This window comes from Silurus aristotelis (assembly GCF_946808225.1).
Source record: "Silurus aristotelis genome assembly, chromosome: 16".
Taxonomy (NCBI): Eukaryota; Metazoa; Chordata; class Actinopteri; order Siluriformes; family Siluridae; genus Silurus; species Silurus aristotelis.
The window spans coordinates 22,293,669-22,309,828 of record NC_139589.1 but is presented as its reverse complement, the minus strand read 5'-3'; the positions used below and the strand labels follow the sequence as shown (position 1 = coordinate 22,309,828).

Sequence of the window (16,160 nt, the reverse complement as noted above, 5' to 3'; positions counted from 1 at the left end):
TTCGCTCGATTGACTTGGTTTTATTTTATTCTCTCGCTTGCCTTTCATCTCGTGTCATTTGCCTTAACGTTCTCCACCAAAACACTGATTGTTTTGCATTAGAGCGAGTAGAGCTGACAGCGAAAGTGCTTGCAGGAGGTGCAGACACTTTCTTCCCGATAGCGTGTGCTACATTCGTGGCAGAAATTTCATTTCGTTACTCTGCAAACTTATTGCGTCTGACATCGAAATGAGACCGATGTCTTGTGTGTGCTAGAATTAGAATGCAATTTTCACTGGAAAGACATAGAACTTTTTGGATGAGCTAGCAGCAATAATTGTTAAAAGTTTGTGGCAACCTACGCCTAGTCGGCACTTCAGATGACTCCTAGATTATTTTTGATCCACAGATATCTGAGATTTTCTGATCGCTCCTGTCCATTCCACCATTGTTGCCCAAACAGTTTCTCTCTGGCCACTCCCACTGACCATGTTTGCTCTGACTACTCCCCCTAAAACACCTTGACCACTCCTACTTTCAGATACTCTGACCACTCCCACTTACAAATACACTGACCACTCCCATTTACACTGACCACTCCCACCTACAGTTATTCTAGCACACTGATTTATAAAGGTCGGTGCTCCCTGTGACTGTGCGTGCTGACTTGTGCTGCCATCTGTTGGCGTGTTACAAAACTAGTTTTAAAACTTTTTCATACCACCTCGTATATTCACATTACCAGACCCCTTGTTCTACTTTTTTCTGCTTTCTCAGAACCCCAGATCATTCCTACTTCCTCCTCAGGACCTCTTGACCACTTCAACCTGCTTTCTTAGATATTTTTCTTAACTGCTTGCACAGATACCCGTAATTACTTGTGCCCACTCGAGCAGGTATTTCTACGGTAGTTTAGCCTTTTAAAGGTCAGGTTTGGTCAGATTAAAGGTAAATAAACTTGAAATAAAGGTTTTATATCCAGTACGGTAATAAACATGCCTTTGAATGCCTTCGCCAATTGAATTTTTACATTTTGGTAACTCGAGAGTTATTGTGGACAGAGTCCAGGAGTCCTGGCAGGATTTCTTGGATTGGTCTGTTTTGACACGTACCTTGGCACGGGCTCATCAATCAGAGAGATGTGTGAGATGTGTGTCGATAAGACAGGTCTGAGCAGCGCCAGCCTACACAGTGATGGAGTTTAGGAGATTTATGTCCCTGAGCTGTGCCTTCTGATGGAATGAGTATAGAACTCGGCTTCTACGATGAACACTCCTTCACTCTCGTGTGTGTGTGTGTGTCTGTCTGTTGGTCCACAGATATACAGTATGTGTGAAGGAGACACATTTTCCCAGTCCTGTTTGAAGTGTATCTGTTCTCATCTAGAGGCTCGTACTTCACAACAACATAATACACACACTTCTCGTATCCTGCATATGGTTGAGCACATACTAAATTATTTGTGCAGTGCGTTCGAACGTCTTTTGTGAGCTTCTGACAACAAGCATCGACACTTCCTCATTCTTAGTTGGTGTGTAACCTGTACGTCTGTCTGTCTGGGTGTAGGTGTGTGTGTGTGTGTGTGTGTGTGTGTGTGTGTGTGTGTGTGTGTGTAGGTGTGTGTGTAGGTGTGTGTATGGCTCTGAGCCATACGTTTGGCACTCAGCAACAGGAGCGTTAATAAGTCCTGAGTCTCTCTGAAGGTCTGATTTTAAATCTTAGCCAACAATTTACTGCGCAGTGTTCACGCAGATTCACACACACAGCTTGCTCTCTCTTGACCTCAATTCTTCTGGCCCAGTGCCTTAAATGCCGTCTCACCAAGTCTGTTCTCTCAGTCATCATCCTAAAGAGCCCAGATGCCTCCATAATCATAAAGCACCAGATTGAAACTGGCAGCTCGAGCATATTGGGTGACGGTCCGTTCTCTTGCGTGGTGCGTCTCTATGCAAGTTCGTCGAGCGACTTTTTCTAGATCCACCTCAATCCCGGAGACACAAATGAGACCCAGATGAGACGTTTTTTTTTTTCGTTGCTTGCCTTCATGCACCACCTTGTGCACAGACTCTTGGAGAATAATAGAACGTGACAGTCGCCTTCTTTCCTCCTTAACGTTAGTACACATTGTTCCTCCCCCCTTCCCCCAGCTGCGTTAGGACAATCAGAGTGTGTGAAGTCGATGTGTCAGGACGAGCCGAAACGCTTGTCAGTATTGAGCTTAGGATGCGAAGGGTAAAACAAACAAAATAAATAAATAAATCATTTATCGTCCTCTTTTGATTAACCTCAGTTACGTCTTTAGTGCTTTCGTTCTCCTCCAAGGAGAAAAGTGGGCCGGGGTGAGAAAAAAGGCACAGACAGGTTTAATAGACCTTAATGTCATGTTTGTGTCAAGATCACACCGGCCCTAAGCCCTCGTTTCACACCCACTAAATACCCGCCTCATCTCCATGGTAACACTTTTGTCCCTGCTGGGATGGATGCTACACATCTCTCTTTCTTTTATAATCTTTTGCTCAATGAGATCACAATAAACTGTTTTTTTTTGCTGGGATTTCATTTACGTTGAACTGGATAATGGCTTCTTCTTCTCCTGCATTTCTCTTCCTTGTGGCATTGTTTAGTACATTCTGGTTTGTTCTCCACTCATGGAAAAAAATCTTCTCGGAATATTACAAATATGTTCACAAATGTTATATTAATTTCACTCAAAATCTCGGCCTTTGTGATTAATGATTTTGCACAATAGAATTTTAATATTAGTTTCACTTTTGCACTCGTTTTTAATTGACAAACGTTTTCAAAAGGCCAGAACGGAAATAGAAGATTTGTGTGCGTTCGAACATCCTATTCTGCATGTAGTCCTTATCGCTCTGACTCCTCTGGGAAGATGTTTCACTAAACTTACATTTACATTAATGGCATTTAGCAGAGGCCCTTATCTGGAGCGACTTACATTTATCTCATTCACACAATTAAGCAGATATGGGGTTAAGGGCCTTGCCCAGGGGCCCAGGATTGGCAGCTTGGTGTAGTTTTGACCTTCTGACCTTTGGATCCAAAGTTCAATGCATTAACCACTAAGCTAAGAGCTCCCCATTAGTTTTCCCATATTTGGTTCTTCTCTAAAGTTGGAGGCACACACATGTATTTTGATGTGGTAGGATCAAATTCTCCCTTCACATGAACTTGGAGACCCAACCCTGTTTCAGAACGATAATACTGAAGATATGGTTTGCATCTGTTGGAGTGAAAGATCTCCTGCTATATAAAGCTCTGACCTCAAGACTGCACCCCAGACCTCCTCACCTCACCTTCATCAGTACCTGACTTTAGCTGAATGAATCTCACACAAATCTCCATTAGCACACTCCAAAATAGTATCCACACATAGTATCCACACGTATCCACACTAGTATCCACACATAAAGCTCATATGGAGCTATGAACCTTTTCCTGTATCTTCTCTCTCAATGTCGGTTCAATCGATTGATCATGTCATGTGACTTCTATCTTTGGTGTCCATCAGTTGTCTGGTTGTCATGGTGATTGGGCAGGGGGGCTCTTAATGGAGGCCCTTTGTCCTGTTGTCACTTTAATAGTTGCCACCGAGACCTCCTGCAGGCTATCATCTGGGCCATGCTCGTTTATGAGAAACACACACACACACACACACACACACACACACACACACACACACACACACACACACACTCTCTCTCTCACAGTCTGTGTATATAACATACCAAAAGAAAGCATGAGGAAATCAAATCGAGTGACAGAATTGATGGCTTTTATCTTCTGTGTGTGCCGTGTAAATCCTCACACACGGCTCTGTGAGGCCAAACCCCCGGCTCGGCTAACGCAATTATTTTGTAATATCCCCCATTTTATGGAGATTAACGGTAACTGCCCTTAAATGGCACCAATGAGCGTTCCACTACGTGATCTTTCCAGCATACAAAAGACCCTTACGATTAATATTAATTGCTCGCGCGAAGACAAATTGAATCAAACGACAGTTCAATGTGAAAAGTGCCGTAATGTACAAAAATCATCTCAGCATGCGCCAAATATGCGCAGAACGGCGTTGGAGAGGCGGACCGGAGAGTAGCCGTAGTTCCCCCGCCTGTGTTTTCACCAAAATTCTATTCCATTTCTATTGGTGTTTATTTGTGTTGCGCTTTTAACAGTGTACTTCGTCTCAAAGCAGTGTAAAGAGAGAAAACTGTAATAAAGCGGATAAGAGTGCACATGTTTAGTGCCTATAAGTTTGTTCCCTATAAGTGTAAGTTTATCCCTAATGAGCGAACCAGTGGTGACTGTGGCAAAGGAAAAACTCCCTGAGATCACATGAGGAAGAAAGGAACTAGATAATATGGTTCTATTGTTGCACTAATCGACACCTAAAAAACCTTAAAACCAAGCGAACCGATATCAGTTCCGCACTAAAGCGATGTTCAGGGGTTCGCTTTTCATGGTGAAGTGTTGAATGTTTAAGACTCACCACTAAGTCCTGGGGTTTAAGAGACGTTTAGTCATGGAGCTCGTTTAAAAGACGAGTGATGGTTCCTTTAAACCTTATTGAAGTGATAAAGTACAAATACTTCGTTACTGTACTTAAGTAGATTTTTCTGGTAACAGTATTTTTTTTCTTTTTACTTTCCCTCCAAGTTTTTTATCTGTTTGGTTTTTAATCTATTTGGTGACACGTTAATATATTGGCTATTGGATTCATTTCCTATTATTCCCATTATTTACAGTAATAATTGGCTAGAAAATTTACTTATTGGGAGAAAAACATATGTGAAATCAGACATCGACCGCCCCCATAACACCAAAATGGCACGATCCTCGTTTTTATAACATCTTCTGCGAAGATTCATCTGTGAGATTGGTAGTCAAATCGGACTCCTCCTATCGAAGCAGCGAATCCAAGACTATTTGGGGACACCCCTACATTCTGGCCTACTGTTAGTCTTGAGGATTAGCTGTTGGTCTAAAAGGAAACAGTTTTGGAAACCGTTTTGGCTTTGAAGTGCTTTTCAGGATTCATACTAATTGCCGTCCTCGTCTCGTTAACGATTCCATCGATGTCGTTTAACATTTACACCTTTCCGACCATCTCTTAGAGATTCCGAACGTCACGTTGACACTTAACCCAAAACTGAACCCATGCACAGCCTCAATCCTTTGAGCGATTGTGTGAAAAGAATGAGAGAAAATCCCAAGCTGTGCCTCGTATCTTGTATCAGATGGATGGAGTTTAAATGTGTTGCCTTATTCCGTATTCCTTGGCTGAGCAGAGCAAAAAGCTCCAGTGGAACAATCTGGGCTTCGGTACACCACACATCCCAGGGCAGGCCTGCATTCACGGCTCCTCTCCTTTTTTTTTTTTACGTCATTCTTATCTTCCTCAGCAGAAATTAGCCTCTATTGCTTTTCTGGATTATTCGCTCGAATCCAACGCGAATCGACTTTGTGATCAGACTCGCATGCACCGAGTTGATAAGAAGCACAGAAAAGGAATACGAGTAAGCGATCAGGAGAATCCTCTCACCTGGTCGAACTGCTGTAGGTAAAGTCAACGTCCTGCTTGTTAATAGAAGCATTTCCAAACTTCCTTCCTTTCTTCCACTATTTCCTTAGAGACATATAAAAAGAAAGGAACAGCTTGAATGTATCATACGATTCCGGAAAGTTTTTTTTTTTTTTTTTTTTTTGCAAACACAGCCAGCGCATCCTCCCACTGGATCTGCTCGCCATTTCACTGCCTGCCAAAAGCATAATCATCTCTTATACACACACACACACCCACATATCCAATATGTTCGTGTTACGTCGTCTGCTTTTACAAGCTCAGCCTATTTCTCTTTCCGCGTAGAACTCCGTATCTGTTCAGCAGACCTCGACGATCCTGTCAGAGCATCTCTTTTATGACAGCAACAGCGGATCCAATTTACATAACCTGCTGCAACAAATTAGCAACAGCAGACACGGGATCTGAAACAACAGCATCTGCTTCTCACAGCAGTCTCGAGTGTGTTCAACAAATACACGCTCATTTCGGTCTGAACACCAGGAACGCCAGGGCAAAAGCAGCCTGTACAAGGTGGCATGAAAAAGCTTCGAGGTTAATTTTGTAGATCGCAAACAGATGGCAGCACGAGGCCGAACGCACAGTCACAGGGAGCGCCCACTTTCGTAAGTCGGTGTTGCAAACGAGCCGTGCAGCTGGTGCTATTCACGTCCACGTCTGCGATTCCGTCATGGACGTTTAGTTTGAACAAAGAGCAAACGTAAAATTCTGTGTGAAACTGGACAAACAACCAAAAAACATTATCTCACTTCCATACCCGCCCTCCAGAACCGTCCTGAAGATGAACATCCAGCGTGCTCAATGGCCCGACAGTGGCAGCTTGATGGTGCTGGGGCTTCAGGTGGTAGCTGAGTGGTTAAGATGGTTGTGAGTTCGAATCTCAGCACCACCAAGCTGTTACTTTGGGGCCCTTGAGCAAGGCCCTTGAGAAAATTATACTTTGCTCTGGATGATGAAATGCATTCAATTTAAATGCCCCAACCAGAAAATCTGGTGACGTGCCTATACGGTGACCCCATGCTAAACATTTCGCTCGGCAAAGGAAGGTCTTGTTCTTTTTTTTTTTCTTCGAAAGCCTGCCGAAACAAATTAACATCAGCAAGCACTTAAGCTGGAGTAATGGGGATGTTTGGCAGAACACACCAGCGTTCAGTCAGTTATCATTTTTATAGCCTTTAAAAAAAGTCATAATGTGCAACTTAATTAGATCCATTACGATTCCTGCAACTAACCCAGATCACTGTACGGGTCTGGTTTCAAACTATAAAACTATAAAAGGATCTAATGATTTAGCATTTGGGAAATAATGTTAATGAAAAGCAGGGAGGGTTAATTGGGTGTTTTTTTTTTATATACCATATAATGAAATTTACACCATGAAGACAATTAATGATAAATAACTAGGTGGCTCATCTGGAGATTTCTTTCTATGTATATTTTGAGTATCGCATTCCACATTTAGTTCCCGCTTTCTCACAATTCCAATCCTTCCAATACTTATCCATATATATATATATATATATATCAACACGCACAGACAAAAGTTTTGGGACACCAGACTTTTCCAGTCATATGAGATTTTCCCCCAAACTGTTACCACAAAAATTGGAGACAAACATCTGTATATTATATCTTACTTTCCCTTAACTTGAACTAGGAGACCAAAACCTGTCCCAGCGTGTTCCACAAAGCCAGCTCCGTGAAGATACATGGTGCTATCCTGCTTTACATGGGGTGGAGTTAAAGATCTCCTACTATAGCGCTCCTACCCTATTGAACACTTTGGAGATGAATGTGAACGCTGATTGCACTTCAGACCTCCTCACCTTCTCACCTACATCAGTACCTGACTTTACTAACACCCTGTGGCTGAATAAACAAGAACCTCCACAAAAGTCTAGTGGAACATCTTCCCAGAAGAGTGGAGAATATTATAAGAGCAAATGGGGATTAAATGTCGAATTGGATGTTCAAAAGGAAGCGAAAACTTGTGGCCATCTTCAAGACGATACGAGTAAGACATTTTATTCTAGGTGTGCAGCATAAACATCTGAGTCAGCATCCTGGAGATTCTGGTTGATTGTAGATTCGGTGTAAGAACGCCAAGGGGGCTACAGCGAACCCACTTTGTCTTCGGTCCCATTAGTGATTTGGTGAACCTGGGAAGTGGCAGGCACAAGCCTGGGTGTAATGATGTAATAGCTTTCAGATGGAAGTTTGTTCTCATTACAGCACACACTTGTGTTTAAGCTCAACACGTTTATTAAAACAAAAAGAGAGAGAGAAAAAAAGCCACACACATTGACGATTGTTTATTCAGCTTCAGCTAATTGGCAATTTTCTTTAAAGCATAATGTTCTTGAAAGTACCGAATGCACAGAGGAGGGGTTGTGTTTTATGTGAATATGCCTAATTAAGAATATAATGGCTTTTCCCCTTAAGATTATGATTCTCCCACATTGTACTATTTACAAATTATTATTTTTTTAATTTTTTTTCCCAGGAAACTAAACTGGACTCATTCAACAAAAAAAAAATATTTCTTATCCAAAAATTTGTGGACACCTGACCATAAGATTTGTATGTTTTTTTTTTTTTTAACATTCTCTTCCACTTTTAAAACCCCATAATCTCCTTTTCTTCTTCTCAAGACCATTGTTGTGATGGAACAGGTTTGGGCGTCTTAGTTCCAGTGAAGGGAGAATCGAATGCTCCCACATACAAGAGATTCTATTGACAATAATTGTGCATAGAAATTCGCGCCAATGGTTTGTCAAAGAACGGTATGTGGACAGGCAGGTGTCCACATACTTTTGGCCACACTGCGTACTGTATTAATATATTATTTTCACTCAGAAGAGCAAACGGCAGTGTATTAATCAGGTGTCCACATACTTTTAGACACAAGGTGTATTAATATATTGTTATTATTCTGAGAAGCAGATGGAAAATAAAACAAGGAACACGTGATGCCCTCGGATTTCCTCGTCACATGGTCACCTCGTCACCAACTCGACGGGAGAAATCTGATTCCGTACTTATAACATAAAACTCGATTAGAGCTACAATTGTGCGACTTAAATGGAAATCGCTTCCATCTTAGTTCGACCCGCAGGGGGACGGGCTGGGGGTGGTATGTGTAGAGGGTGCGCTTTCATTTTTAATGCTGAAAATAGCAACGAGACATTGTTTCACCTCCATGTGACCTTTTGCTCAGAGACACGCCTCACAATCCTGCATCGTAATGCTGCTGAGACGATCAGAACCGCAACACCACGCGTAATCCTGCCCCTCTGCTTCACCTTCACTGCCCCTGTACTGCCCCTCCGCTTAACCTCCACTGACCCTGTACTGCCCCTCCGCTTCACCTCCACTGACCCTGTACTGCCCCTCTATACTTCTCTGCATCTCACTGACCAAAATCTGTGTCTTCCCTGTTGTTCCTCTATTGATCTCAGAGGAACTCTGTTACGCAGGAGAGCACACACTTGATGAATGAGTGCTGGGAGTTTGCACTGCTTCAGATGAGTCAAGGTCATTATTTTGTGTGTGTGTGTGTGTGTGTGTGTGTGTGTGTGTGTGTGTGTGTGTGTGTGTGTGTGTGTGTGTGTGTGGTTGTTTAAAGGCAGATTGCAGAGGCTCGGTGCTGGTTAGAGCTCGGTGGAGTCTCATCAGGTGGATTATTAATGAAGTTAGGGACTGTGTGACTCTTCACACAACCATCTGTTCTCACGTTTCTCACGTCTCCCAGCGCCGAGTCGGCATATTAACTGAACCCGGGCCCTGTCTCATTTACTCACTTACTGCTCTGGGAAGTCTCACTGCCCAGTATTATCTCTTCTCTTCTCTTCTCTTCTCTTCTCTTCTCTTCTCTTCTCTTCTCTTCTCTTCTCTTCTCTTCTCTTCTCTTCTCTTCTCTTCTCTTCTATTTTCTTCTCTTCTATTTTCTTCTCTTCTCTTCTCTTCTCTTCTCTTCTATTTTCTTTTTTCATTTGTTTTTCTTTTCTTTTATGTTTTTTTTTTTTTTTAATATATATTTGTTTCTCTTCTTTGATATTTTCTTTACTTATTGTTTAGTTTCCTGCTCCTTTCTTTCTTTCTTTCTTTCTTTCTTTCTTTCTTTCTTTCTTTCTTTCTTTCTTTCTTTCTTTCTTTCTTTCTTTCTTTCTTTCTTTTTTCTTTCTTTCTTTCTTTCTTTCTTTTTTTCTTTCTTTCTTTCTTTCTTTATTTTCTATCTTTATTTTCTTCTCTTCTTTTTTCCTTTTTGTCTGTTCTTTCTTTTTTTTTTTTTTGCTTTCTTTACTTGTATTTGTTTTGTTTTGTTCTTTTCTTTTTGCTATTGTTTTTTTTCCCTTCACCTTATGTGCTGTTAATATTGGATTTAATGAATCACCAGGAGACAATCCCCCCTCCCCCCCACACACACACACCCTCTCTTTCTCTGTCACTCACACAAACACACCAGAGCTCTCGCTTCTCGTCTCTGCTCCTCAGACCCTCCATCACTTGCTGTTGTCTGAAGCGGTGGATCACCTGTGTCCCCACGGAGTGTCATATTTTCTACTCTTTTTCCGCAAATCAGTTATTGTATTTGATCTGCTGTGTGTGTAAGAGGTGACGGAGGCCATGCGTTTCCTTCCGGCTGCTTCTGGCTGCTCCTCAGGGATCTCCAGCGATCAATAATGACGAAACGGAAGTGATGACTCATAAATGAGGACAAAAAAGAGGAAAATGGTGAGGGATGAGAGAAGTGCAGCAGGAGAAACAGGGACTGGTGAGCTGAGATTTATTACATACAGAACGAGGGAGAGGGAAAGTGATTAACAGCTGCAGAGGTGGTCTATAACTCAGCCGGTCAACACTGGTGTCACCACACTGAGGCTCCATCAATATTTAAACCCATTACTGGTGGTGCTGAAGGGGGAAGATAGAAGGATGAGAAATGCAAGCATTCAGAGCAACGCTGCGCTCGTGATCCAAAAGGCTTCATTCATCCTCAGTTGGGCTGCATGAGAACATGAGAGTGAACCATAGGCTCATGAGACACAGGTGGTGGGATGAATCCTGAAGTCGAGTTTGTTAGCATAGCCTGGTAAAAATGCACTTTTCAAAATGCACGTTTTGTAGCAGCTGTCAGTATTAGACAGGACTGAAGAGAACTTGCTTCGAAATCACAAAATTTCTTCTACAACATCAACCAACAGCATTGTAACTTATATTAACAATGAAAAGAATAGATGTACTGAGTGACATCCAAATGATGGTTTGTTTCTTACTGACAGGTTGATGGACTGGTTAAAAAATTAATAGATGGACTGAGTGATTGATAGATTGACACCCTAAAGGACTGACAGCCAGGCTGGTTGATTGACAGCTTATGTACTGACTGATGATCACCAAAATCACTGATTCACTAATGGACTGACAAACTGACTGACTGGATGCCTGATGGAGCGGATGACTGACAGCACAACTGACTGATTGGATGATGGCTTGGTTAACTGTCCGGATGAATGACTTACTGGATGATTAACTTACTGGATGACTGACTGAGTTAATGGGTAAATGACTGACTGACTTAAGTACTGACAGACTGACTGGATAACTAAGTGTCTGAATGGATAAATGAGTGAGTGGGAGACTGACTGACTGACTGTATAACTGACTGACTGAATAGATAAATGACTGAATGGATAACTGACTAGATAACTGACTAACTTGAGTACTGACTTGATAACTGACTGAATAGATAAATGACTGACTGGCTGTATTAAGGACTGACTGACTGACTTACTGAACAACTGACTGACTGGAATAAAGACTGACCGACTGACTGACTGGATAACTGACTGACTTGAGTATTGACTGGATAACTGACTGACTTGAGTATTGACTGGATAACTAACTGACTTAAGTATTGACTGGATAACTAACTGACTTAAGTACTGACTGGATAACTGACTGACTTGAGAATTGACTGGATAACTGACTGACTTGAGAATTGACTGGATAACTGACAGACTTGAGAATTGACTGGATAACTGACTGACTTGAGAATTGACTGGATAACTGACTGACTTGAGAATTGACTGGATAACTGACTGACTTGAGAATTGACTGGATAACTGACTGACTTAAGTACTGACTGGATAACTGACTGACTTAAGTACTGACTGGATAACTGACTGACTTGAGAATTGACTGGATAACTGACTGACTCGAGAATTGACTGGATAACTGACAGACTCGAGAATTGACTGGATAACTGACTGACTTGAGAATTGACTGGATAACTGACAGACTTGAGAATTGACTGGATAACTGACTGACTTGAGAATTGACTGGATAACTGACTGACTTAAGTACTGACTGGATAACTGACTGACCTAAGTACTGACTGGATAACTGACTGACTTGAGTTTGGACTGGATAACTCACTGACCTGAGTACTGACTGGATAACTGACTGATTTGAGAATTGACTGGATAAATGACTGACTTGAATAATGACTGGATAACTGACTGAATTCAGTATTGACTGGATAACTGACTGACTTGAATACTGACTGGATAACTGACTGATTTGATTACTGACTGGATAACTGACTGATTTAAGGACTAACTGACTGATTGGATAATGAACTGAGTGACAGACTGACTATCTGTATAAATGACTGACTAAATAGATAAATGACTGATTGACAGACTGGATGAATTTCTTAAATTTTTTTAACTGTATACATTTCTATTTGATGATTTCTATTCATCTCCACAGTAAAAGTATAGATTAGTATTCATATTGCGCATTGTGGAAAAATCTTTTTTTCCATCTCATCTCCCCCCGGCTCTCTTTCAACAGATAAAAGTTATAAAAAGAGGTGAAACGGCTGTGTGTAAACGGTGTGTGAAATGAAGACTTGAGATATGATGGCTCTCATTAGAGCTTCTTCTCATTTATTGAGTCACCTTCATGGCAGCAGGAGCACTGAGTCAGTGGATATGGCCAAGCTGAGAGGCTGCACACCTGCTCTGAGAGGCCACACACACACACACACACACACACATAGATTACACACACGGATCACTTCACTAAGGCTGATGGGCAGTTGGTGTCAACATGGTAGAAGGTTTAACACCACTATAAGCATGTAATGAGGCAAGACAAAACCCTTCCCAGTGTTCCGTGTTTATAATTGTGTTTGTGTGGGTGCGTTAGTGTGTGCGTAGATCTACAAAACTCTCCCAAAGCTCTTGATCACACCATCTGGAAGCTCGTAGCATCTCCACCGATGAGCCCAATCGTATGTGACTCACGACTGGCTTTAACTGCGTTTGAGTGCTCCATGCATTTAACCCTGTTAGCTGCTGCTAATTCACAGAAGACAGACGAAATCCCTGAGAAACAATATGCAGGGATTTAGAGCTACGAGGTGGTGTCAGAACATTTCGAGACTGGCTCTGTTTACAAGAACGTACTTTATTTATCTAGGTTTTCTCACTATCGCCTTCAAAATCCTCAGCATACCTGCCACTTCTCGACTCTGTACTGGAAGTCTTCTTTTCAATGCGTGCCAAATACCTTCTGCAATTCACACCGGATCTCCCAAAATGGTGTCAAAACAGTGACCTTCGAGCCGGATCTTCATCTTCGGGAAGAGGGCAAGTAGGTGTGGGTGCGGAAGTCAGATCGTTTTGTTCGGCGGTTGTGGCCGATTTGTCCAGTTTTACGCAGAATTTGACGTTTTGCTCTTTGTTCTAAATTGCTGTCCACGATAAAAAGGCAGACGTGGTCAGAAAAGCAGAACGCACAGCTCCCGATGTCTTTTGACTTATGAAGGTCAGTGCTCCCTGTGACTGTGAGATCTCGTGCCCTGTTACAAAAGTTCATTTGAAACCTTTTAAAACCACCATATAATTTTGTCACATTATGACGAATCATTACATCATGGTACTGCAGAGTATTTGCTTCTGATTGGTCAGAAGGTGTCTGATGATGCTCAGTAATTCTGACCGAAATTCAAATGACAGGTTTATATGAATGTGATTTTTTTCAAGGAGTCTCCAGTGTCAGCTCTTGTCAACAGTGAAGCTGTAAAGTTTTCCGAAAAGGATAATAAGGCTTTCGGAAAAAAGCCTCACGAGGAAATGACTGATGATTTTCCTATGACAGCATTCCTCTGTGTGTTTTATTCCGTCTCTGTGTGTGTCGTCATTGCTAACCCAAACTTCTTGTGTTTTTTACAGGTGATCTCTGCGCTCTCGAGAATCTCTCACCACAGCATCGCCCAGATCAAAGGCATCAGGTAGATTTCCTTTATCATTTACGCCATTTTGCCGACGCCCTTATCAAGAGCGACTTGCAAGGTGGTTTTAAAACGTGTCGAGACTAGCTTTGTTTCCAAGATAGTCTCCTTGCACAGAAATGAGGTGCGAAAGGCACGTTGCCTTTTGCAATTCCCCTGGATCTCTGCAATAGTGTCAAAATAGCGACCTTCGTGTTGGATCTTCATCTGCAGGTAATGCGCAAATCCGTGTGCAGAAGTGGGATCATGTGGTTTTCTTTGAGAGCTCTGTTACAGGGTGGTCACACGTGGTACTATTTGCACAACTCCTGATGTACTTTGTGACTGTGCATGTGGCCTTGTGCTGCCATCTGTTGGCTACAAAACTAGTATTTAAACTTATATGATACTACATCTTATTTCATTCATACACCCAAGAAGCTATGGGGTTAAAGCCCTTGTTCAGGGGCCCACGAGTGGCAGGTTGGTGTGGCTGGCATTTAAACTCAAGACCTTCTAATCCAAAGTCTAATGCCTTAACCACTAAGCTACCACCTCCCACCACCACTTAGCCCCACTCCGTTCCGCTCCACATCTTAGCCCGGCTGTCTTCTCCCAACCTTGTTGTGTTTGTTCTGAGCTCTAGGCTCAGGTGTCTTTCAAATAAAAGCTTGAAGTTGGTGTCTGGCTCCAGGAGCAGCATGTGAGCTCAAGCTGTGGCTACGCTTTGGCTGCGCACTGGGCCTACGAGGCCCTCGGGGACACATCAAGCTCTGTTTGTGTGTCTTTCACGTGCTCAGGCTCCACAAATAAAGCCTTTTATCCGGCAGGGTAATGAGCTGATGGGGCGGCCCATTAGACCCGGGGGGAAAAGATGCTGATGGGGGAAACCATTAGCTAACGGTTCATAGCACACACACACACACACACATGCACCCAGAGGGGTGTCTAAATGACTAACGGGCTTCAACAGGCTGGGAGCTGAAGAGGTTTCAACCACTCCGAACCACTTCCTGTTTTTAGTCGGCAGGTCCTTTGATGTGATCGCTGGATGAAGCACTCAGATATTCACAATCTCCAAAACCGGACTCTGGAATATCCTGCAATCTGAGATGCGTAAGTTCTGACTGTGTGTCTGCAACTACACCATAGCAAGAAAAAGCTCTCTGGATGTGCCTTGGCGCAAAATACAGTCTGTGACTAATGCAAGTCAAAATTACTCTTGACGGCGTAACATTCTCCTGTGGCTGTATTTAAAAAAAGCCTGATTCATCGAGCTTTCGTCGTGTGAGAGCGAGAGTGCTCGCAGAATGGCATCTTTGTGCCCCATCGCATCGTGCAGAGTCTCTCGGCACTCAAGTGCTCGCAGCGGTTGTGGAGTCTGTGGCCTGGCCTGACCCTCAGGGTTTATTTATGGCACTGAAAGGTGCTGTGTTCCTCTGACATTTTGCTAAAGGAGCCTCTTTCTCTGCATGCAGTATCCTGTTGAAGGGTTTTCCTGTAGTTCTGGAGCAATGGTAGAATGTTCTTTTGGAACAGTAGGTTAGTCAGAAATTAGAGCACAATGAGTAGAATTTGTACATTACGTTGTCAGAAGTGGGTCCTTCATCAACCCGAGGTGCCTTCATGTCTTGGAGATGTGATGTATGTTAATAACAGTAATAAAAGCATTCATGCCAATGCACTCGAATACATTGCTTTAATCAATTATACTGCATCGATGTAGAATCGCCCATGTCTGCATCGCGATGCATCATAGAAACGATTCATTTTAACGCACCTTGTTATTAGTAGCCAAGCACCAAGGGTGCAAAAGACCATCTTGTCCAAGATTTCATGTTCCTCTCAGAGTTCACATGAACTTTCAGTGATATCTGGAATTCAGCATACCAGTACTGGCTCGTTAAAGTGCTACTCTTTGGTGCTTGGGCCCATTGATCTCCGCTTGCAGCTAAAATATATTTTTAATGTCGTCAGCGGGTGCTGAATAAATTGGTATTAATGGAAGATCATCCATTTTCATCGCTCCACCGCAACACTGGAGTCATAAACCTTTGCTCTGAAGATCCGGCAGCCTATAAACAGCCTGCAAGCAGCGATCAGACGGAGATTTCCTAATTTCATTTCGATGTTTTATGAACTAAACTGATCCTGGGTCCCATTTCTTAAGACATTCGCGATTTTTCACTCCGATTAAGCAAAGTGCCCGAGGCGACTAATTCTATCGAGCTCGAGTGAAGCAACTTCAAGAATTAATGTTCACTAATAACAGCAAAAAAATTCCCCTCCCGTATGAAACG

The 16,160-nt window shown here is 42.5% G+C and overlaps 1 protein-coding gene across 8 annotated transcripts in view; it reads left to right on the top strand.

The window, feature by feature from the left end:
• vav2 (vav 2 guanine nucleotide exchange factor) overlaps positions 1-16,160 on the top strand; it is a 155,546-nt gene that overhangs the window by 93,881 nt on the left and 45,505 nt on the right. For all 8 annotated transcript variants that reach the window (XM_083564052.1, XM_083564051.1, XM_083564049.1 and 5 more), the window contains exon 4: positions 13,823-13,881. In XM_083564052.1, the coding sequence (XP_083420178.1) occupies positions 13,823-13,881 (59 nt within the window). The remainder of the gene's footprint in view (positions 1-13,822; positions 13,882-16,160) is intronic.